Here is a 23,867-nt window from a genome sequence, read left to right as displayed (position 1 = left end):
AGAGCAAGGATGGATAAGAAATGATAAAACAGTAATCTAGTAACAGGTCTCAGTGCACCTGCCCTTTTCTTTGTTGTCCAGGTTCACATAGAGATTTGATAGGAAGAAGAAAAATCTGGGTTCTCCCCGCCGCCCCCAAGCCATATACAGAGGGCTGGTTTCTGCATGTCGCTGAAGAGGGTCTCCAGATCACACGGCAAGGCCAAAATTGCATTTGTATATTAGCGAAGCCATTTTGAAGGACATTAACCCAGCCCCTGCCATGTGGCTAGTGTCCACTTTAAAGCAATGCCTGCAATCCTCTTCCCCAACTTGCCTGATGCTAGTGGAAGCCTGGCAAGATACCACTCCTCAACTAACAGCTCCAGGCTTTGGAAGGGTGAGGATACAGATGAAACCTATTGCACGGTGAGGAAATACAGAAGCCAACAAGCTTTCAGTACGCCATTTGATGCTGACAAAGCAGCCGCCTTTATTGCATTAGTTAGGGAGGACATCACCTGAAGAGAGAAGGTGTCTGTGTGACGTATGTACATATATGCATATATTTTTAAGGGGTTAAAATAGCATGTTAATCCCTGTTACTCCCAAGTTATGTGTGACCATTCGTACATTATGAAAGTTTTCATGTGATAAAACAGACGAGTACTCTTTAGGCTGGAAGAGAGACTCTTCTGTAAAACAATGAATAAGATCAACAGGCAGCAGCTAAGCATATAAGACAATTCATTCAAATCAGAGGTTTAAAAAAATAATCCAAAGTAATTTTCTACAAAACAAAATTAAACTTGTGAAGCTCATTGATACAGGATGCTACAGAGGGCAATAGAGGAATTAAAAGGAAACAAAATAAGCTCATAGAAAATAAGCCCAGCATATCCATTAAGACAGAAGCAACCTTCGTCTCCGTAAGTAACTAAACAGTAAAATACCAGACCTAAGGACAACCACCAGTGAAAGACAACCTGTATGTCCATCCATTTCACATTACTTGCCTATGCTTGGGCAACCTCAAGACAACGAGCATTACAAGAAATAGGACGTTAGGCAAATACAAGAGTCTCAGGAAGCCTTCTGTCACTTGACCTTGGGCCTCTAAAAATGCAGAAACAACGTACGTTAAAATTAATTCATTCAAGTTTACTCCATTCCCATTTTTAGAGCAAAACCAAACATTCGCATGATATGAAACACAACAGCATATACTGGGTTAAAAAGTGAGGAACAATTATACTAATTAATCTATCCTGATTTCTCATTTGTTGTTCTTAGTTAAGATATTTCAACTTGCTCCAATTGCAATGTCTTGTTAGGACAGAGTATTCAGCTTCCACTGATGAAAACCTGATTTTAAAAATCAGTCCAAGCCCACTCAACACAAGACAAGGCAAAATAAAAATCAAGGAATGTTTCTGGTGCTGAAAGACAGTATTTTGTAGAAACAAAACATGTAGCAATCACGTCATCACCTTTATCATTTTTTTTTTTTTTAATCCATCACCTACAATCTTTCTTATTTAACAGACTACTGTAACATATACACCTCTGCAAACATTAAACTAGTACTGCCACCACTATTTTTGTTGATGTTTTCAAGCAAAGAAAAAGTCACATTTATTTTTTGTAGTAGCAATAGTTTCTTTTTTATTTTTAATATACTTTAGGAAACAATATACAAAGCTGAGCTTTGCCACCATTTTCAATCGGTGGGTTGCTCCAATTACACAAATTCAGCGTTTTGTGATGGTTAAGAACAGCAGTCAGCACCAGACTTAAACAGTTAGCTACAACACAAACATCCTTCAAAATGAAATGTCATAATATCGACAGGTAAACCAGGAGTTAACATATGACAACTGTTGGGGAGGTGTCTTAAATCATTCTTGTTGAATTTTATATTTCATTAAATATTTTATACACATTTTCCTGTTTACAAGTTTTAAACAAAACCTCCCTTGAGGAATTATTTAAGTACAAAAATGTTCAACAAGAACAGTTCTAATAAAGAGTCCCCAAACAGACCAAATTTTAATGTGTTGACCAAAGGAAATGAAAACCAGTGTTTCTTTGTTTTAACATGTTTATTACAACAGATACAATTCACATCTGACTAGCTTTTTTTTTTTCCTCTTTCCCCTCCCACAACCATGTTAACATGTTCATTGGGCTATTTCCTTATATTTGAGCAAGTAATGTACTTTCAGCACACATGCCCAGCAGTACTATAAGTCCATTCTTATAGGGTGCAAATGGAAATACGTTTCAATAATTTATACAAACAAGTGGGTTATGCTCAATCACTGCAATTTTAAGCTACTGTACACAGGAATGAAAAGATTATAGAAAAAGTGCCATAGCAACAGTGCCTTAAGAAAAGAGAAAATTAGAAGCATTAAAAAAACTGATAAAATCAGATTTAGGATTTCACGGGGAAATGGAACACAGAAAATGAAAAACATTTCTCTGTAAAACAGAAATGGAGAAGCACTGCTCTCGATTTGGTGCAAGTGTGGAAACAGTTGTTTCATGGTATTTTGTACATTACCCAAATTGTTGCAGCCTTAGACACAGATCGCCTGGCGCTTGCACTGAATTTTAGGAAATGAAAGATTTCTGAACGATAAATTAACTAAAAAAAAAAAAAAAAAAAAAAAAGCTAATTTTGCAGACAGGTTTACATGTAAAAGGCTAGGTATTTAGCCACCTCAGCATTGATTAGTTTTGGATGTCTAAGCTCTGATACACATGGCTTCCCATGGCTTCACTCTACAAAACATATTTACAACGTGAAGAATACATCTACAAGAAATCTACATTTCAAGGGTTTTACAAATCATTCTTGTATCTTTCCCCTGAATTTGACTCCCTCCTGTCCCCTTCCCCATGTCAACTTTTTTTCTGCCCAGCTCAACGGTCCAAAGTCTACTCAAATGCAGCTCAAAAGTGTTAAGACTGGGCATCAGAGTTTAATAGTTCCTGTACTCAAAACCATGTGCAATTGTTTACAACTTTTCACACCATGAAGGAATTCTGATTCTTTAGCTTTTCAAGTTCTTTAATTTGTTGCCTCAAAAATAGTATCCTGCAAGAGAAAAGAAATAAATTAGTATAATTATACAGAGATATTACATATCTACACAAGTATTTCTACAATTTCAGTGAAAGATGCCAAGCTCCTTAGCTCTATTAATAAGCTTCAGCTTTTAAAATTACTCCCCAATCTGTTCAATCACCTACAAATACCACACGCAGATGCACAGAGACCTGCTGTGTTTGATACCTTAGTTCAGAAAATTAAGTTGCTGTATTTCATTATGACTGATACAGTTACGTTTAAGCCTGCTCTTTGCTTGAATTTAACTCCCAGAAAAAGTGGGACACTGGAAGAGTATGTTGAGTAACTGAATATTCTGAAGAATGGCATTATGCCTGTGTCATGCAGTTTTCCAGACTGTACAACCACCCAAGTGCTCAAAAATTTTTTTAAACAAGTTTTCTTCTAGGTGCAACACTTCTTGTATTTGGCTCTGTTGTTGGCTAGTTGTAGTCTCTGGTTATGGTAAGCTCCAATCTCAAAATAGCTGATCATTAAAAGACTTCTAAGGAAAAAAAGTTGTAATTATACCCAGCTTAGAAATAAATTACATTGCTAGCAACTCCCTTATACATTTTTCCTTCTTCTACTGAACTGACATAAAGAATTATTGTGACAAATGAACATTTTGTTTATGTAACTATTTCCCAGAATTTTTAATGATTATTTTGAAACAGCTTTTCATGATGTGTAACACAAACATGCGAATGAATTAAGAAAATCTTCAGGGAAAGCTGAAGTTTCATATAAATATTCTATAAAGTCCAAAGCAACTTTAACCAATGCAGAAAAAAGCATCCACTTCAGCAGACTTCTGTAGAACACTTTTCAAATACATGTCCAGTTCAATAAAAATGATTTTTTTTTAATGAAAAGTAGGTGAAAAAATTATTAAGATAGACACACAAAAAAAACCAGTAAAAGGCATGGACATAAAATACATCAGTCAATGAGAAGTGCCTTTTCATACGCTGTCAGTTACGGTTCAAAGAACACACTTGCTTTGCCTAGAGATAAAGTTCGCTCATAGAACAAATTTAGATAGTTCCTCTGTGCAAAAGTGTAGTAATAATATTGTCATTCAAACGTATTGGCTTTGATAATCCCATGCTTTGCGAAAGCCTCCCCCACCAACTTGTTACTTATGCCATGTATTCCACGTCTTTAGGATTGCAGCAAAAATAAAAGATAGACGTTATCATAGATTCAAAGTCACAATAATCATTATCCATTGACAGCTTGAAGATACACGGTGTATAAGAAACAAGGTGCTATTTAGTAAACTGAACAATGACATTTGACACATTATTTCAATCTAATGTGCACCCAGAGACAGAAATGAAACCTGTAAGAAACCAAGCAGTACATTAAATATACTACAGAAATTGTAATTTATGTAATGAAGTTATGAAATAAAATTTCAGAACAAACGGGTATTTTCCATTGTTTACTAGGAAACATTTACAAATATATTATGGCCTACTTCTGACTACAGATTTACAAATATATTATGGCCTACTTCTGACTACAGATTTACAAATATATTATGGCCTACTTCTGACTAAAGGATTATTTTACTAACCACCAAAACCCAAGAGCTTCTAGATAAAACCAGCTATTTAAACAGCATGTGATGCTATTAAAGCGGCTTAAAATAGTAAATCAGAAGCACTGCATTCAAACTGTAGTGTCACTTGAATGATGTTATCCCACCTTATTAAAAAGGAAAATGAGTATGAAAGTAGATTCAGGATTAAGACTACTGGTGAAGAGTTTCAGCACGTATTGTAATGATGAACTTCTCAATCTTGCACAACTATCTTCAACGACATGGTTGCGTGTTGCTTCAGTGATACACAAGATATCCGCTATTACTGACTTAAGAAGCAGAAGTCTATTTTGCTGTAATCATTTCACTAAAGAACCCCAAGATCTGCTCAAGTGACTCCTACCTAAGTAACGAACAGTTCCTTAGCCTGTGATATCAACAATGCCTGTTCTGGCTTTAGACCTAACAAATGTCTCATGCAAACCGCAGGGCTGAAGACCAATAAAAACCGTGCAGGCATGTACCTATGTGATCTATGCATTATGTATGGACAGATATTTGAGAAGTATGCTGAACTAGTGTGTGTCAATCACAATGCACTAATGTACCTGGAAAGATTGTTCTTTCGTATCCAAGTGAAAATACATACAGCAGTTGCATACCTGGTTCTATGCATTGGATATTAAGAGGTATCGGTGTGGGAAACGGGTGGAATGAACACAGGGGAGACAGCCTGTAAACCGGCAAGTATTAGCATACTTACAAAGTAAGCATGTAGCTCATGCAAAACAATGCCCGAATGGGAATTCTAATACCACCTTGAAAATTACCATTTTGAAAATAAACACAGAGCACGCACTTACCTTTGCTCACGCAAAGTTGCTTGAATTTCACATACTCGAACTAAAGACCTTAAATTCTTTAATTCAGTACAAATTTCTGACATATGAACGCTTCCCATGTTATGGGCTTCCTCACGTAATCTTGATGCCTGCAACAGTTACACACAAAGGTTAGGATTTTGAATCGTGCATTGGAAACAACTGGCTGTAGCTAGAGGATTGCTGGATGAGTGTGTCTTGAAACAGCAAAGCACTCGACTTCAAAAGGGCACGTTAAATCAGAAGTACATTAAATTCTCCACAGAAGCCCATTTAGAATCAGAAATGAACAACACTGGCTGCCAAGAGATTGTCTAACCCAGGCCCATGCTAAGGCAGGGATGCTTTAGATTTCCTTGATCCTAACAGATGTTTACCTAATCATCTTGAAAGACAGTACATGACAGGGCTCCAAGTTTCCAAAGTAATTTGTTCAAGTAGTTAAAAGCCTCTGTCCACTATTTCAATGTTAAGACTTAGTTCTCCCATCTAAATTTAGCCTTAGTGACAAAATTGAATGCCATCTTCTTTCCAGCTACCTTATACAGCAAAAAAAACCTTTGCAAACCTCTTCAGGTGTTCTCCTCCAGACAAACTCCATTATTTTAATATCCCTACTTAGTCGCAGAATCATAGAACAGTAGGGGTTGGAAGGGATCTCCAGAGATCATCTAGCCCAACCCCCCTACCAAAGCAGGTTCATCTACAGTACATCACACAGGACTGCATCCAGGTGGGTTTCGAACATCTCAGAGAAGGAGACTCCACAACCTCTCTGGGCAACCTGTTCCAGTGCTCTGTCACCCTCAGAGTAAAGATGGTTTTCCTCATGTTCAGGTGGAACTTCCTGTGCTCCAGTTGGTGCCTGTTGGCCCTTGTTCTGTTGCTGAGCACCACTGAAAAGAGTCTGTCCTCATCCTCTTGACTCCCACCCTTTAGATATTTATAAAGGTTGACAAGGTCCTATCTCAGTCTTCTCTTCTCCAGGCTAAAGACCCCCAGGTCTCTCAGCCTTTCCTCAAAAGAGAGACGCTCCAGTCCCCTCATCACCTTCACAGCCCTCCGCTGGACTCTCTCCAGTAGTTCCCTGTCCCTCTTGAACTGTGGGGCCCAGAACTGGACACACTACTCCAGATATGGCCTCAGCAGGGCAGAGTAGAGGGGGAGGAGAACCTCCCTTGATCTGCTGGCTCAGGATCTTCTTAATGCACCCCAGGATGCCATTGGCCTTCTTGGCCACAAGGGCACATGGCTGGCTCACGGTTAACTTGCTGTCCACTGGGACTCCCAGGTCCTTCTTCGCAGAGCTGCCTTCCAGCAGGTCAACCCCTAACCTGTATTGGTGCACGGGGTTATTCCTCCCCAGGTGCAGAACCCTACGCTTACCCTTGCTGAACTTCATTAGGTTCCTCTCTGCCCAGCTCTCTAGCCTGTGCAGGTCTCACTGAATGGCAGCACAGCCTTCTGGTGTGTCAGCCACTCCTCCCAGTTTTGTATCATCAGCAAACTTGCTGCAGGTGCACTCTGTCCCTTCATCCAGGTCATTGACGAGTATGTTGAACAAGACTGGAACCAGTACTGACCCCTGGAGAACACCACTAGTTACAGGCCTTCAACCAGACTCTGCGTCACTGATCACAACCCTCTGAACTCTGCCATTCAGCCTGTTCTCAATCCACCTCACTGTCCACACATCTGACCCATACTTCCTAAGCTTACCTATGAGGATGTTAGAGGCGACAGTGTCATAAGCCTTGCTGAAGTCAAGGTAGACCACATCCACTGCTCTCCCCTCATCCACCCAGCCAGTCATGCCATCATAGAAGGCTATCAGATTGGTCAGGCATGATTTCCCCTTGGTGAATCCATGCTGACCACTCCTGATAACCTTCTTTTCCTCCACGTGCTTAGAGATGACATCCAGAATGAGCTGTTCCATCACCTTTCCAGGGATGGAGGTGAGGCTGACTGGCCTGTAGTTTCCTGGGTCCTCCTTCTTGCCCTTTTTGAAGACTGGAGTGACACTGGCTTTCCTCCAGTCCTCAGGCGCCTCTCCTGTTCTCCATGACCTTTCAAAGATGATGGAGAGTGGCTTAGCAACAACATCTTAGTAATAAATGTCAGGTGGAGACAAGCAGAAGTGTAAATTTAGAAGGTATGGCCTATCCCAAATTTGCGCATTTCTTAAGTCTTGTCACTGAACTGGATATATGACTCCTCAACAGCACCAAGGAGACTAGTATAATTACTCTGAGGTCCTGTGTTTCACACTGCAATAAGGCAAGGGGACATCTTGTAAGTGGCACACAAAAAAAAATAAAATTGTTTCAAACAGATCACAGAACCATAGAATAGTTTGGGCTGGAAGGGACCTTTAAAGGCCATCTAGTCCAACCCCCCTGCAGTGAGCAGGGACATCTTTAGCTAGATCAGGGTGCTCAGAGCCCCATCCAACCTGATCTTGAATGTTTCCAGGGATGTGGCTTCTACCACCTCTATCTGCCCTCTTTTAGTTTAAAACCATTACTCCTTGCCCTGTCGCAACAGATGCTGCTAAAAAGGTTGCCCCCATCTTTCTTATAGGCCCGCTTTAAGCACTGGAAGGCTGCTGTGAGGTCTTCTCAGAGCCTTCTCTTCTCCAGGTTGAGATCCTTCCCTGCAGTATTACTGTTCAGTGACGTTACTCTCTGCTATACTAGGTCTGGCTGGGATGGAGTTAATTTTCTTAACAGCAGCCCATATGGTACTATGTTTTGAATTTGTGACCAAACAGCAATGTTTTAGCTACTTCTGAGAAGGGCTTACATAGCATCAAGAGTTTCTCCCCTTCTCTCTCTGAACCCCCCAGCAAATAGGTTATGGGTGGACAAAAGGCAGGGAGGGAACGCAGCTGACCCAAACTGACCACAAGCGTATTTCACACCGTACCATGTCACGTTCAGCAATAAAACTGGGGAACGGTTTTTCAGCTGTTGGCATTGCTCAGGGACAGGCTGGGCATTGGTTGGCTGGTGGCACGTGACTGCTTTTGCATCACTCCCCACCCCCCTCTTACTTATTAAGGTGCCTTTATCGCAATCCATGTGTTTTCTCACTTTTGCCCTTTCAACTCTCTTCCCCATCCTACTGGGGGAACGTGAGCGAGCAGCTGTGTGGTTCTTAGCTGCCTACCAAGGTGCAACCACAACACGTGCTTAAGTAGTTGTACACTTGATTTTTTCTTCCCCAAAATAATGGTATTTAGCATAGGTCTTCATCAACTTCTGACATTTCTCCAGTTCAGAGAAGCACTTTGTGTTCTAATTCCCTACATTAAAAGTTTTTTTTTTTCTGGAGTGTGTGGACATCCAGGAGATGGATGGTCTCCAGTAGCACATAATTTCACATGCTGTCCCTACACAACTCCAAAGCCTTGAGACTGATAGCAAACTATCAATAACAATGTTCGAAGTACTTCTTTTCAAGCTGACCAGTCAAAAGTCTTAAAGTAATCTCCTTTAAAAGGCCTTAAAATCATTTTTACATACGAGATTCTTGTTAAAAGGTGTTATCAGTCTTGCTGCAAATCAGGATATAACGCTTTCCCAAATTGTATTAGCAAAGTCTGATACTTTATCAAAAGGAAAAAACCAACCAAACAAAAAACCTCAAAACCCCAAAGAAACCCAACAAACCCAAAAACCTGACATAATTCCTTTCTAAAAGTCCATACTGACTATTACCAGGCTTTTCTTTTCAGGTGCTTGTAAAAATGCGCATTCATCATTTTTTCTACTTAGGTATTGTTCAATACTCAAAGTACCTCTACAATTACTGAGTTGAGACCAGGTACAATTCTGTTTCTCACATTCCTTAAAGATAAAATAGTTGATTATTTTCTAATTAACCACATTACAGAATCACAGGACAGTAGGGGTTGGAAGGTACCTCTGGAGATCATCTAGTCCAACCCCCCTGCTAAAGCAGGTTCACCTAGAGCAGGTCACAGACTGTTTTCCAGTTTTCCATATTAACTGCTTTTTATGAGTTCTGCAAGATAACAGATAGTGGTTCAAGAATTGTTTTAGCTACTAATTAATTACTGCACGGCATATTTCTTCAAGTCTGACTGCTTTGACACATACCGGTCCTAGCTCACCTAATTTATGTACTTATTTTCCAGTTTACTCTGGCATCTGCTCTTACGGCCCAATTTCAATTTAAGCTATGCATCTCATTAGAAATCTGAAGAAACCAAGGCACAGCATATTTTAGCCTCTCCACTTTCATCTAGCTTATCTTCTTCACTATGTATTGCACCCTTTCACTCAGTTTTTCTTTTATACCAAATATCTGACTTAAGTCCCTCAAGGTTACTATGCAAAACTGGTCTACAAACAACACTGTCATGTGAAATCACCTGAAATAGCAGACAGGACAATACAGCATGTAACACTTGGCACAAAGGTATAAGCATACAACTAAATACATGACTGCCTAGCATTAGCTCGTTTTTTTGATCACTTTATTACTGATAGCGGAAAAAAATGATGAACTGTGTAAGTCTATATTTTCTGCATTATGATATATGTCAATTCAGTACACAGTGAAAGTATCACTATCAGAACTATGGGCCAAGGCCATAGAGGGAAGTGGCTGTGCTGTACCACTTGCTTAAACACACATTCCACAGCAATGGCTCAGTCATTTGATTCGGTACAGGTTGGTAATGTCTTAAAATTGGATTAAAAAAAAAAATTAAAAGAAACAAAACAAGAACACCAGTGTCCAAATAGGGTATCAGTCTAGACTGCGCTTCTAAGAGTCATCTTGCAAGTTACTACCCAAAAGCCTCCAGTGTTGGCTTGAGCCAGCATGCAACCACTCTTCAAATGACCAAAGTAAACTGGGCTAGGTAAGATTAATATCCCATACAAACTGTGTCAGGCAGCACTGCCTGTGAAAGGACTTGAACTAGACTCAGTAACAAATATGGTTCCTTTGAGTAAAACATTCCAAGCAGCTGACGTGCATCCAGTTTCCCTGTGTTACCACAACAGGATACGTTTCATGCAGTTAGTTATAAAATATGGATGGCGATTCTACTGGGATCTCCCATTATGTAAAAAATAGCTCAAAATCAGTCTGAGCCCTCTATATCATCTTAAAGAGTGGGTACAACAAGAAGACAGAGTTCCTTTTTCACTGCGTGGAGCTAACAATTCAGTGGAGTAGTCTCAAGTACTCTGTCACCTAACTCGTAATATTTTCCACATAACAAAAATATCATTATTACAAAAATCCACTGAAATTTATGTTCTTTGTAAATTTCAACAGAACTCTGGCAGTAAGAAAATAGTTACAAGGATAGCTATTTATCTCAGAGAATTTCAAAAGCACTACTACTTTAAGTAAGACTGAAAGTACTCAACTGCTAAATGGCAATCACATGTAAAAACCACAGGTCTGGCCTGATCTCTCTTCCCTCTCCTCTTTTCTGGCTAAGGCCAGGCATTGGGGTTTTATTTAAACACTTTTAATTCCTAGAAAAAGCAACCTGTGTAAGAAAACCAGATTTTAAACTACACAACTTGCACTCTCACAGGGAACAAAGCACAACTGTACTCACCTGCTTTTCTGCATGGTCTGCAGGCCAGCCTTGAACATGCTTTATAAGGTTTTCATTGAAGTGTGCTGCTAGTGTAGGTGTTAATGAACAAGTGGGTCGTACAGATGTATTTTGTGGTGCAGGTGCTGAATTTGATGCACTAGTGCTGGAGGTATGATTTGGACCTGGTGATGGGCTTCTTTGACTACTAGAAGAAAGAATTATTTAAAAAAGTGAGCATTTAAAGACATGTAAACCTACAGAGAAATAAACATTTGAAATTCATTGCTTCCAGCCATAGAAATACATAGAGCATTTAAACCACAAGTAAACCCTTCTGGCAGACCAAAACTGTGCCACTTTTCCACAAACCTCCTACTTGTATGGGAACTGTTTGAGTGCTACAATATAACAGGATTTTTTTTGTTTGGTTGGGGTTTTTTGCTTTTTAATTTTGATAGCTGCTCAAGAGATGTAAGCTGTGCCTACATTTCAGTGTTGGATAGAGAATATACACATGTATGTTCTTCCTTCAAATAGCTGCAAACCTAAGACTTTCAACGATGTCATATCAGATGGAGTCAAGTAGGTTTATTCAACAAAACATTGTCAAGCGTCACAGTAATAGCTAAGAACAAAGCCTGATGTCCTGATCTAAAAATACAGCCATATGGACTTTGAGGAGCATAACCACTTACTAATGCCAAAACACAAACACCTAGGAGGCTTTGTGACACTGTACATCCTCACTTAAAGCACTCAAGAGAACTGAAGTATCACAGGAGTAGTATGTTTGTAGCTTCCAACCTGACTGCTTTACTGGACCACGTTCATGCTTTTTTTCTGGCTCGTGTGTTAACCTGTTGCTGGAGAACAGATGCATGGAGCCACGTTCAGCTGGTATGTGTACTGTAAGGCAAATCAAAACCTCTGTGCCTTGGACAAAGCCTTCGACTGTCCTCCTTCAGATCTCCACGTGCAAGTAAACACGACATTTACATTATCTGAACATTATACCAATACACAGCTTTTTGAATTCTACTTTGCAACTATAATTCCTGGTCAAAAAGTTTTCTAATTTTTACTAAAACACTCTCATGCTGGTCTTGGCATAACAGTCTTTTGCCATCCACAATGCCAAAGATTATGCTATCTACAAAGTATTCTAGCCATCGCTTTAAGCAATGTTGTTTTTTTGGTTTGGTCTTTTTTTTTTCCTGAATTCCTTTAATAATTACCCTCTCCACTTTACAAGATGTATTTCCTCTCTACTTCACAATGCTCCTCATGAATGCGAGGGGTCTTCTTAAGAGTTCCTTCTTAAGAATGCCATCTCCTTATAAAAGCCTAATCCTGTTTCAATGACTAAAAAAGGCGGGTACTGCTTAGGTAAATCTTTGGTAAACCCATATGACTGACTAATCCACAAGGACTCCTGTACTCCCAATTTGCAAATACTCATCCTCCACTTTACACTTGGATGGCAAGCTCTCTAGGTAAAGCATGACTTTTTTGTTTCACTTGTATCGCTTCTCTCAATAAGCCACAACATACCACCTGAACACCTAACGTTAAGCCCAACGAGCTACAGAATTTCCCCTAAAATATTTAAAGATCACCGATACTTGAATTTACTCTCCATGTGTCCAGAAGCCCAGGTATCAGGGCCAGCACAAACACCACAGTCTCATATCACATGGATCCAATGACATATGACACAAGTGCCAGAGCTGCAGCTACACAGTTCTGCTAAGTGTAAGAGTTCATTGCTGCTCTTCAGCTTCAGTATTATCAGCAACAGACTCCACCGCAATTTTTGCCAGCATCAAAATTGCTATTTGGTATATGACCATTATTGCAGGATCAGAAGGCAGGGGTATGTTTCCTCCTTGCAAGTACTGCTGTCCAGGTGATCTGATCTTCTTAGGAAACCAGATCTTGTGTTGGAAGGGGTATATAACGCATGGTGGGGAAGCTTAGAAGCTGATGTTGCAACTCACAGCCTTTTCTACTCCCCCATCCCTTGCAAAAACAAGGCCCCTACACACTTACTTCCCTTTCCAGCATTCATTCAATCACTCCCACCACCCCCACCCCCACTGCCAAAGAAGGATTTTGTTCTATTTTGCTAAGAGGTGGGAGCAGCGCTAGTTATCCATAAGAACACAGACAGGTCAGGATGAAAATAGACTCCTCTGTCCTCTCCATCCTTGTAAGGGAAGACAAAGGAAGCAGCAACCTTGATCGGGACAAAGGAACATCACTAGCACCACAACAGTGATGGCACCTCACAATTACGATGTTCTTTGGCACTACATATACTGAGAAATAGTGGTAGTAAGTACCCAGCCATTACTTATAAGATTATGTTTACAATTACTCTCCCACTGGCAGCAGCTTTTCAACACAGGCCATAGTTTCAGTCCATTTCTTAAAACTTTCTTACCCTTGCCTGCAAGTGATATAAAGTAATACAGAGAGAAAACAAGTTTGAGAGGAATCTTAATTCATCACCTAACCTGCCCTCTCGAGGACTGAAAACATACTAGCATAATGCAACTCTCTTTACAGTCCAATACCCAATCCTGATCACTCACACTTGCAAAGAATTACAGCAAGTTTCCAAACAAACAGCCAACAAATTAAGCACAGCACATTGCTCTGCAGCAGAGACTTTAACCTCATTCCCTTCAGTACCCCCGAACTTGTTGAAAATCTTAGAATATATATAATCAGGGGCAAGCAAAAAGTTAAGGAACAGGTGGGTTGTCCCTCTATAAGGCAAGGGGACCTAGAGATAAAGGACATGAAAAAGATCAGGATAATCGGCAACTTTTTTTTTGCCTGGGTTTTTACAGGTATGGTCTGCCCTCAGGTCTCCCACATGCCCAAGCATATCAGCAGAGTCAGTGCAAGTAAAGTATTACCTACAGCAGAGGAAGAAGTTAAGGAGCAGTTAAGCCAACTGGGCATATGTCTATGCAACCAGATGGTATGCACCCAAGGGTAATGAGGGAGCTGGCCACCGTAGCTCAGATGCTGCATCATCTTGAAGCAGCACAGTGAGCAGGCAAGTTTCCTGATGACGGGGGAAAAAACCCAAATGCTAAAGCCACCTTCAAGAAGCACACTGGGGAACTACAGGCCAGTTGACCTTGATCTCTGGGAATGTTATGGAGCAAGTCTTCCTGGAAGGGGTTCCAGCTACATGAAAGACTAAAAGGCAAAAAAAGAGCCACCGTAGATTTACCAAGGAAAAATTATGCCTGACCAACCTTGCTGACTTCTATGATGAGATGACTGTCTCAGAGGGTAAGGGAAAAGCAGTGATGTTCTTTACTTTGACTTCAGCAAGGCCTGTGCCATCATCTACCATAGTATTCTTATAGACAAACTGTTCACTTATCCAGTCTGTATCTCATATGTGAGGTGAGTGGAAAAACTGAATGAACTGCTGGGCTCAAAGGCTGCAGTCAGCAGTTCAAAGATCAATCAAAAACCAGTGACTAGTGCCGTGCTTCACTGATTAATACTGTTCAACATTTTTATTAAAAACCTAGACAGTGGCACACAGTGCACTGCACTGTCAGTGAGTTTGCAGATGATACCTACTTACTTGGGGGGAGCAGTCAATACGCTGGAGGGCAGGTTGTTGTTCAGAAGGACCTGAACGGGCAGACAGGAACCAAGTTCAAAAAAGGCAAATGCAAAGTCCTGCACCTGGGGTGAAATAACCCCAACCCCACAGAACAGCACAGGCTGAGTGGGTAGAAAGCAGCTTTGCAGACAAGGACCTGAGGATCCTGGTGGATAAGTTAAACCCGAGTCAGCAATGTATCCCTGTAGCAAAGCAAGCCAAGCATATGCTGGGCTCTATTAGCAAGAGCATGGTTGAAGAAAGCAATTCCTCTCCTCTCTTCAAAGCTTACCAGATCCACAGCACTTGGAGCACTGTGTAGTGGGGAGCCCAAAACCAGACAAGTAGTAAACTGCCACACCAGAGGAATTGCGCAGAGGACCACACAGATGACTAGGGGGCTGAAGCACATGCAGTATCAGCAGAAGCTAAAGGTTTATTCAGCCTGGAAAAGAGAAGTCTGGGGGAAGGGAATTGAAGGATCTTCTTACTGTCTTTATCTACCTATGGGGACAGCAGATAGCCAGGCTCTTTTCAGAGACACAGAGTGATAGGGCAAGAGGTAGAGACACAAGTTGCAACAAGGGAAATTCTAATTAGACGTAAGGGAAAAAAACCCCAAACAACAACAGCATTTCACCATAAGCGTTGTCAAACATTAGAAGAAGATGCTCAGAGATATCAAAAAAATCACCCTTACCAATTCAAACTTGCCAGTCATACTTTGAGATGGGACTTGGACTGGATCACAACTAGAAGTCCCTTCCAACCTAAATTATTCTATGTTTGTATGTATACATACAGCATCAGCATACTGATGGTGCAGAGAAAGGCTACGTTAAGTAGAACTGAGGCATTACCTTCAATGTTTATTTGCTCCTCAGTTCTACCAAGGCCAAAGCTCCCCTATGACTTGTCTCCTCTCCATTTATCAACCTGGCTGACTCCTACTTGATCAGTAAAAATCTCTTTAACACATCAGAAATGTTTCAGGAAAAATAAACAAAAATCTGTGGGTTTCTAAAAAAAATTAAGTTCTATCTTAATCATGACTAAAACATACTGTCAAAAATATCCTAGCGTGGCTACATTAGCAGCAGGGGGAGCTATGGATGCAGCAATGATAGTTCCAAACTTCTACATTTTTAAATGCTTCAATAAAGCCAAATATCTGCCTTAGCTGCTAGATGAGTTAAAAGACCGCTTATGCCACAGGTAATGGAATGCTTCCAGAGAGGTAAAAACATCTGTACAAGAGTATGAGAACAGGATGGCTCTGAAATACAGTACTAGAAACTACAACAATCTTACAACCTATGAAAAACGGGAGGAAACATCTCCCCCCTCCAGCAGTTTTGCATTTTCTAAGGTAAAATAACAATATTCCCAGTCCTTTCTGGAAATAAAGGGAAACTAGCAACCTGATGAAACTATTAATTATGGAAGCACTCATTTAGTCCCATTTTTAAAGCAGCCATAATTCATGGTGTGTCTTTGGAATCACCTCTTACAAAAAGACTCACTGTATGCTTACATTGCATTAATTTCCTAACTTAGATGACTGAAATGTTACAACTTTAATTTGTTTGGGAGGAAGCACTGTCTAAGAAATACGTGAATAGCTATTGATAACTTTAAAAATAATTTCAGCTCCACTGACTTAAAACTTTTAACAACAGTAAAAGTAAAGGAAATTTAGTTGTGACTAACTTCTGCACAATGAATCTGTATTTAAGCTGTAGAAAAATGCAACCTTAATTCATAGGCCCTCTTTTTGGACCACCTGACCACAGTTCAGGTTGCTAAGCTGTTGACCATGCCTATTAAAAAAAGTAAAGGGAGTTAACCCTAAGAGCAGTCCCCAGTCCAACTGACTGCTTTCACCTGCACAGGAATAATCTGTTCTATATCAATTCAGAAATATTGCCTGGACACAGGAAATCTTTTGCATGTGAGTAAATCTACATCTAAGCTGGTCCATTTTCACTCCACTCCACTGAACAGAAGAAAATACCAGCCACACAGGTTTTTCCAAAACAACTCTTCCTTATCTTCCATTTTTTGCAGAGAGAAACGCGTAAGCCCACGATGCACAATACGCCACAGTCACAAACGTGTAACAATGAGATACAGGATATTAAACAATACTAATATTGTCATATCATCTTTGATACCACCCTGCACACTCTATTCTGTTTGTGCACTGCCTCCTGCGCCGCCGCCTCCTCAAATATGGGAGAGTGCTACCTGCCTGACCACTCTGCTTCAGCAGTACAGCTGCTGGGACAAGCTCAGTTTCCCTTCTCCAGCAAAACGCTGATGCCAAGTGGCGCAATGGTTTGCAGAGGGCCAGCGGATCCCTAAAGGGAACTTGATGTGCGTAAGGGTAATGCCAGAGTAAGAAGTCCTATAACCCAAGGGGAGGGTGGGCTATGGATTAGCAGGCCAAATGCCCACCAGTATCACTTCACACAGACTCCAGGCCAAGACAACTGTCTTCCTTAGGAAGATTTCGTATGGGGAAAAGGTGATTGGCAAAGGACAAAAGGGCCTGTAACTGAGAACTGTTCCCCAAAACCTCACCGCTCCTTATAAAAAGGTCTAGTTCCCTTATTAAAAAGGTTTAACCGGTTGCCAAGTATAATTCTATTTTTGGTACTGTAATTTAGAAAGATTTAAACAGCACCATCCATAATTATTAGAGACTGGAGCTGGTACACTATGTCTTTATTCTACCCATACAGGAAAAAGAGTTGTAAGTTAGACATCTGCCAAACATTAGAATCAAGTGTTTGTAAGACAGCCAACATTAAAGACTCAAACTTCTGACTTGCTTCTGTTTGTATCCTCAAACTGATCAAAATCAGTGTCTCCAGTAAAGCCAGTCATGGGGACAGGACTGCCAAGTAAACAAATAAAAAACCCATCCCCCCCCAAAAACCAAACACAAATCAACTTCCTTCTCCCTACAAAAAATAGCAAAAACAAATACAGATTTGAAAAAAATCTAACAGCAAGTCGGTGCATCGATGACATGTATCAAAGGTCCCCTTGGTTATTAGTCCCAGAGGGCAGATAAAAGGACCCCATTATTTTATGACCTGGAAAGCACCACCATGTAGCTTCAGGACTGCTGATAAGGAGAGACTGTTGGTATTTGTCGTTGGGTTTATTTTTGTTTTGGTTTATTTTTTACTATCATACCACGCACACCTTATTGAACCACTCAAAAAAATCAGATTACACTACAGCAAGACACCACAAACACCTAACACTAAGCAAATCACATAAGAGTTAAAGCATTTAATCCCGTAACTACACAGAAAGAAACAAAACCTCCAAACTCAGAAATCACAATATAAGGAATCACTTATTGATCCCAGAGTGACAGGGCAGAAATATGAATTCTATTTTTCTTCTGTGAATGGAACTCTAGTGGTGGTCCTAAAATGCAGAATCTACCACATTAGTTCTGTAACAAAGATATTTACCTGCATCCTCTCAGTAGCAGCAAAGTTAAATCGTATGTTCAATAAATAGGAGGCCAAAGAAGAATCCACAAATTGCAACACATACAACACACATTGGATCCAGAGCAGAAAACAGACGACAGCACAGAGAAGTATTTCAATATACCTTGAGCGCTGAAGACTTCGGGGAGAGGCAGGTTCATGACCTGCCTGCTTGTCAGCTATTACCGGCTGCTGAGGTGCTGCCTGTGGAGCTGGTCCTTGCTTAACACCTGGAGTAGCAACCTGGAAAGTTCAAAACATCATTAGATTTCCTCCACAGGAAAACACAAATGTAAGAATCAGAGGAAAACATAGAAATTACAAGTTACAAGACCAGCGGGGTTTTTTTGATACAAGGTCTTCTGTTGACAGAATTTTTATGCTCTTCACAAGGTGTTTTGTGGTTTGGTTTGTTTTTTTTTTTTTTTAATCATCTCTAGTTCCACAGCTGATAGCTTTTTTTACTAAAACAGAGTACTCAGTAGACATAACTGAATCAAATTTAGATCCATCTGACCTGTCAAAATATTGCAAGTTAAAATAGTTCAATCCCATTTCATTTTTGGCCATTATCATCCATGTGAGCACCAAGACCATTTTTAACCTCAGAAGAGCTGTTCATTATTCAAATAAAAATTTTCACTTAAAAAGTTAAAAAAGTTCCCTACTTGAAAATACATCACACAGGGTCAAGAGCAGAATTAGGTCAGAACTGTATTATGACATCTCTATCAGAAATAGAAAAAAAAATATAAGGCATATTTATCAGTTTGCTACTCCCCCTTTTTAACTGTTCTGTCAGTTCTAAACTAATGAATGACTAAAGAATCACCCGCGCCTTTCTTCTGTAGAACACATTCACATTCAAGATATTAAGACACCAGCAGTGAGATACAGCCTTTTTTCTGTGAATTCCTAAAGGACAACAGGATGAAAAGTCTGGGAATATACTAGTGTCCAAGTTACAGTAAATGGAGTTCAAGATACTTCTTTTTTTTTTTTTTTGCCCCATGTTCCACATACCTCTGTCCCTTTTAAAGTACATACAAGAGAGGAAGCAGCTCCAAAATTTATCCCCACTCTAGAAAGCCAAGCTAACAATTTTAAGAAAGGGTGAGGGAAGAAAAACAGGTTCTAGGGATCCATAAAGACAGAAAACATAAATCAGGCACCCTGTCTGGCATTTGCCAACATCAAGCTGGTGTAGATTAATAACTAGTGGTCATCTGAACCTCCAGAAATTATCTCAGTTTCAGAAACAGACTCCTGTGAACCAAACCACAGATGGCAAGTCAGACAGTATCTGCTAAGGTAAACTCAAGACATAACTTCATTTATTTATAAATACAGAAAATCTTAATGTACTCTCAAACCTATTTATATGTCTAAGAGGAAAAGCCGCCTTCTAATACCATCATCAAAAGCCAAAAATGTCTGAATAGCACATGAAAAGGTCACAGTTCTGGAAAGATAAAGCAAAATCAGTGTAAGATCACTCAGTGTGTTGAAATCAACAGAATTATACTGTTGAGGGGGGTGAAATTGTAGCAGTTCATAAATTCATTTATGAAAAAAGACTACCCAAGTATCTTTATGAAATGTATGACATGAAGAACTTTGCTATTAACACCTGAATTTTGTTCACCCTGTGAGAAGACATAGTTATCAAGGCTCTTCAAACAGAAGGAACCATTTCAAAAGGAAAGGCCATCACAGATAATACAATCACCTTGAAGATCCAAACAGGAAAACTAACCAGCTCCTTGGCTGGTAAAAATAAAACCAAAATGGATCGTAAAGAAAAACTGGAATTTGAGAGATAAATGAGCCACAGGTCTAAATGAATAGGATAAATGAGCTTGACAGGTCTGTGTAACATGCTTTACAGTTATTTTGCAGAAATTCAGAACAGTTTCTAACTATGTAACACGGGCACAGCTAAACAGCAAAATGTGATGCCTAGGATCCTGGAGTCAGACACCTGAGCTGCACACCTCCAGGTAGACATACCAGCTTGAGTTTAAAAGCAGTACAGCAATGTTCATGCAGTCCTAAGTAACAGGCCCTACTGTGCAAATGGCACTACACTGCTCCCAGAGCCAGCTCAAGTATCTGTGCATGTGGCACTGGGCTCTGCTTGCACGGTGCCAGTTCAGCCGGGTCTACGCCTGCTGCACCAAAGCACCCTAAAATCGATAAGCTTGTGGTCTGAAACCAAGTGTGTCCTGACACAGGATCACATCTTGATTGTGCATCATTTACCTCAAAGTCCTAGGAGCTGGATACGCTAACCTGACTGACACATCCAAAGGAGTACTAAACCAGACCTGCTCACACTTGAGCTATCATCACCTACGTTTTCTCATCAAAATCCCATCCTACAGAACTGAATTATGTGTATGCAAGAACTATTGAGAAAGTTCTTTCCCTAATGAACTGGAAAAGTATCTGCTTGTTAGTATATTATTCGTTACTTCTGGGACTAACACAGAAACAACTCATGTTAATATTTCAACAGCTCTGTTGTTATCACCAGATTTGAGGAACACAAAAAACCAAGAAAAGATCCTGCTGTCAAGCATTACTACTAATTCTGTTTAGCTGATCTGTGAAGTTACTCGAGGTACTTAGAAAATAGAAAGCTTTTAAGGTTATGATGGCCCAGTGTAGTAAGAGGGATGAGAATAAAAACTTGCCAATGTATATAATAATGCACAACAGTCCATCAGGTTTAATAGTGTTCTGAAGCAAAAACATTACAGATTAGCAAGAGTAACTCAGAAATTCACTACACGTAACACTTTGATTGCAACCACTTTATATGTGCTTCAAAAATAAACCAGATGTGCAATCTCACCTCATTGTGGTGCAATCCTAAGGAAAGATGGATTAAAATACAGTCATTTCAAAATATAGATATCATCACTTTCAGAAGAACTTCTATATATCTATCAATAAAACACATAACGCCCTACTTTGAAAACACCAGATGTGAAATCCTGCATGCCAAGTCACTAACTACAGGCAGTCACTGAGCCCTGCATCTAAGTGGAGATTCTCATATCAGACAAAGCATAAAACAACCAAAGCTTTTTTTGTTGTTTTTTTTTTGAGGAGAGGCAGCAGCCTTGCTGTAGTTACAACTTGCACTAAATTCAGATCAACTCTTCTCAAACCTGCATTTAGCCTTGAAGTTTTTTGCTTCTGCTGAAAACTCGAGGGGAAGCTTCTATGTCCAAAAGCATATCCAATTATACAGCTGGTCTACCAAGACAGACTGGCCCTACTTTACAACACCTGGCTTGCCTTCACTTTCTCTTAAGGCATAGTTTACTACCACACCACCTACTTCATAGGTATAATGCTAGCCTTTATACTGGGTGAAAGACAGTCGGTTCAAGTTTGTCTGCGCAGTTCTAAGGAAACACCTGTAGCAGGATGATAAATACTAAAGAAGCTAAGTTTGTAAGACAAGGACAAATCGGGGGGGGGGGGCAAAAAAATCTGATGAGCTGTCCTTCCTTCAAGTTTTCTTTCAGAAAACACTGTAGATAAATAGGATCCCAAAGGATAAAGTTTTTGCCATGTTTATAACATAGCTGATAATCAGAACTTTATTTATAAAGCAGATCCAGATCTCTGGGTTGTAGAGACCAGAACAGATCAAGTTCCAGTTCCTGACAGTAAACAACTTAAGAAGATTCTTTTTCATATCCCAGGATTTTAAAGTGCCAGACATCTCCCTTCTTTGTTTCAAGTCTGCTGTTTCATAACTTCACTACCTGTCACCTAGCTATGGGATGCGACCACATAGATTCAGGATGCACTCCAAAGGCAGAAACAAAGACAACAAGCAGGATTAGTACACATCCTAGACTTTCACAATTCATTGTATCATTGTCAATCACAACAAACTGGGAGAGTCACTTGGTTTTCTCTGTACCCATGAAAAAATTCAAATGGAAGAAAATGAGGCATTTAGACCAGAACTGAGGAACGCAATCTGTCCTCCTGAAGATAAAAAGTATTCCTTAAAGACCTTCAAGACCCAAGAGGTTCTCTTCTGAGCAGAAACCTGAAAGAAAGATGCCTTAGCTAAGCAGGGTGGGGGTGGAGTAGAGAACAGGGAATTTACGAAGAAAATGGTCTTTTAAACCTGCCTAAAAGGCACTAAAGTGTTATGCCCTGCAGCTTCACCTATCACTACAAAACGATGTTGAATGTAAAAGTTTACATTCCTCCAGAAGGTGCAAATCAACAGCTCTGGCCTTCAGTTCCCTTTAGCAACAAAATCCTTCTTCATAATAGGTCCTTTAACCCAGTATCTCTTCCCACCCTTGCTCTACAATATGAATCACAAGTCTTTAAACAAGGAAAAAGGAAAACTCTTAAGGGCAAGTTCATCTTGAGTGCCTCTAATTGCATCTACTTCCCTCACCTGTACACAGCAAAACAGAGTCTCTGGTCTGCTGGACAGAGAAAATAAATAAATAAATAAATAAACCCCTAATCTCAGCCTCAACCATATTTATTCCTTAATATCACCACTTGTACAATATGGAATACTGAGCTCAGATTTTGCAAAAGACTTTTTACCTCTGAAGAGTGACCCACTAGAGGGATCACATACACCAAAAAAAAAGTAAAAAAGACGACTTTATGTTTTCTACTTCCTCCTTAGGAAGAACCTTAGGAGCTTATTTGTTAGCTTCAATTCGTGTTTCCTAGTCACTCGTCCAATTAAGGACTTCTGAATGAATGGGAGTGAGGGGGCAGGAAGGGAAAGCGACATGATGTTATTGACATCGTAAACACCTAGAATGTTTCTAAACCAGATTTTGAGACTACATCAAGTCAACTTTCCCAAGAATTTCTCTCCCATTCTAAAAATCTTTTATTGGCTAAAGACTAGAGAACTCCATCAGCTGTCGCCTTTGGAGTTAAGTTTTTGTTTCCATTACTGATCTCTTGGTAGTATCTCCAAACAGCATCTGAAGCGAGCATAAGATTTTCTTCCAGAACAGAAAAGTGTACTAGAATTCCATGCTAGAGGTGTACTGCAAAAATACAGCCAAGTAGTTCCTTCCAGTTGTTTGTTTCTATTGGGAAAGATAACATACATATTTTATCATCCTATATATATAACTGCTAGCACATGGATATATATATAGCAGCAATACTTAACATTATCTATAATGGTTTCTTACTACAATACGGTATAAATCAAAAGGAGCTTACCTTCTGCTGCGATGATACTGGTGGCGTAGTCATCAAAGGTTTAAGTGGAACAGTGTTAGTCTGAGGTGTACTTATCCTTGGAGATACATATGATCTTGGTGATGAGGCATCAGATGTTAAAGACATTGGAGACTGATTAGATGGCTGAGCTGTAAAGAAAAAAAAGAAAGATTGTTTTTAATAAAACCATATCTTATCTTAAAAGTGAATTAGATTTTCTTTTGGTATCTTGGAGTATGCTATAGTAGACAATATACAAACATACCTTGACAGTTGAGGAAGCGAACAACTGGAACAATCAAAATGTCCAACCACAATCCTAACTATTTTCCCCAAACCCTCCATGTCTAAAACTTCAGGGGAGGGCGA

The 23,867-nt window shown here is 39.9% G+C and overlaps 1 protein-coding gene across 6 annotated transcripts in view; it reads right to left on the bottom strand.

Annotated features, from left to right (window-relative positions):
* Positions 1-2,969: 2,969 nt before the first annotated feature.
* The window catches only part of WAC (WW domain containing adaptor with coiled-coil), a 63,572-nt gene continuing 42,674 nt past the window's right edge, over positions 2,970-23,867 (bottom strand). For 4 of the 6 annotated variants that reach the window (XM_086467487.1, XM_086467490.1, XM_086467491.1 and 1 more), the window contains 5 exons: positions 23,499-23,647; positions 18,385-18,503; positions 11,133-11,319; positions 5,507-5,634; positions 2,970-3,082 (listed from right to left, as the gene is read on the bottom strand). In XM_086467487.1, coding sequence (XP_086323613.1) covers positions 3,013-3,082; positions 5,507-5,634; positions 11,133-11,319; positions 18,385-18,503; positions 23,499-23,647 — 653 coding nt within the window. In that variant the 3' untranslated portion in view covers positions 2,970-3,012. Of the gene's footprint in view, positions 3,083-5,506; positions 5,635-11,132; positions 11,320-14,748; positions 14,778-18,384; positions 18,504-23,498; positions 23,648-23,867 lie in introns of those variants that run through there. The other 2 variants (XM_086467489.1, XM_086467492.1) reach the window with 2 other exon arrangements.

Source organism: Leptosomus discolor, chromosome 6, assembly GCF_034619465.1.
Source record: "Leptosomus discolor isolate bLepDis1 chromosome 6, bLepDis1.hap2, whole genome shotgun sequence".
NCBI lineage: Eukaryota > Metazoa > Chordata > Aves > Leptosomiformes > Leptosomidae > Leptosomus > Leptosomus discolor.
The sequence above is the reverse complement of the archived record's forward strand: the minus strand, read 5'-3'. Positions and strand labels throughout refer to the sequence as shown.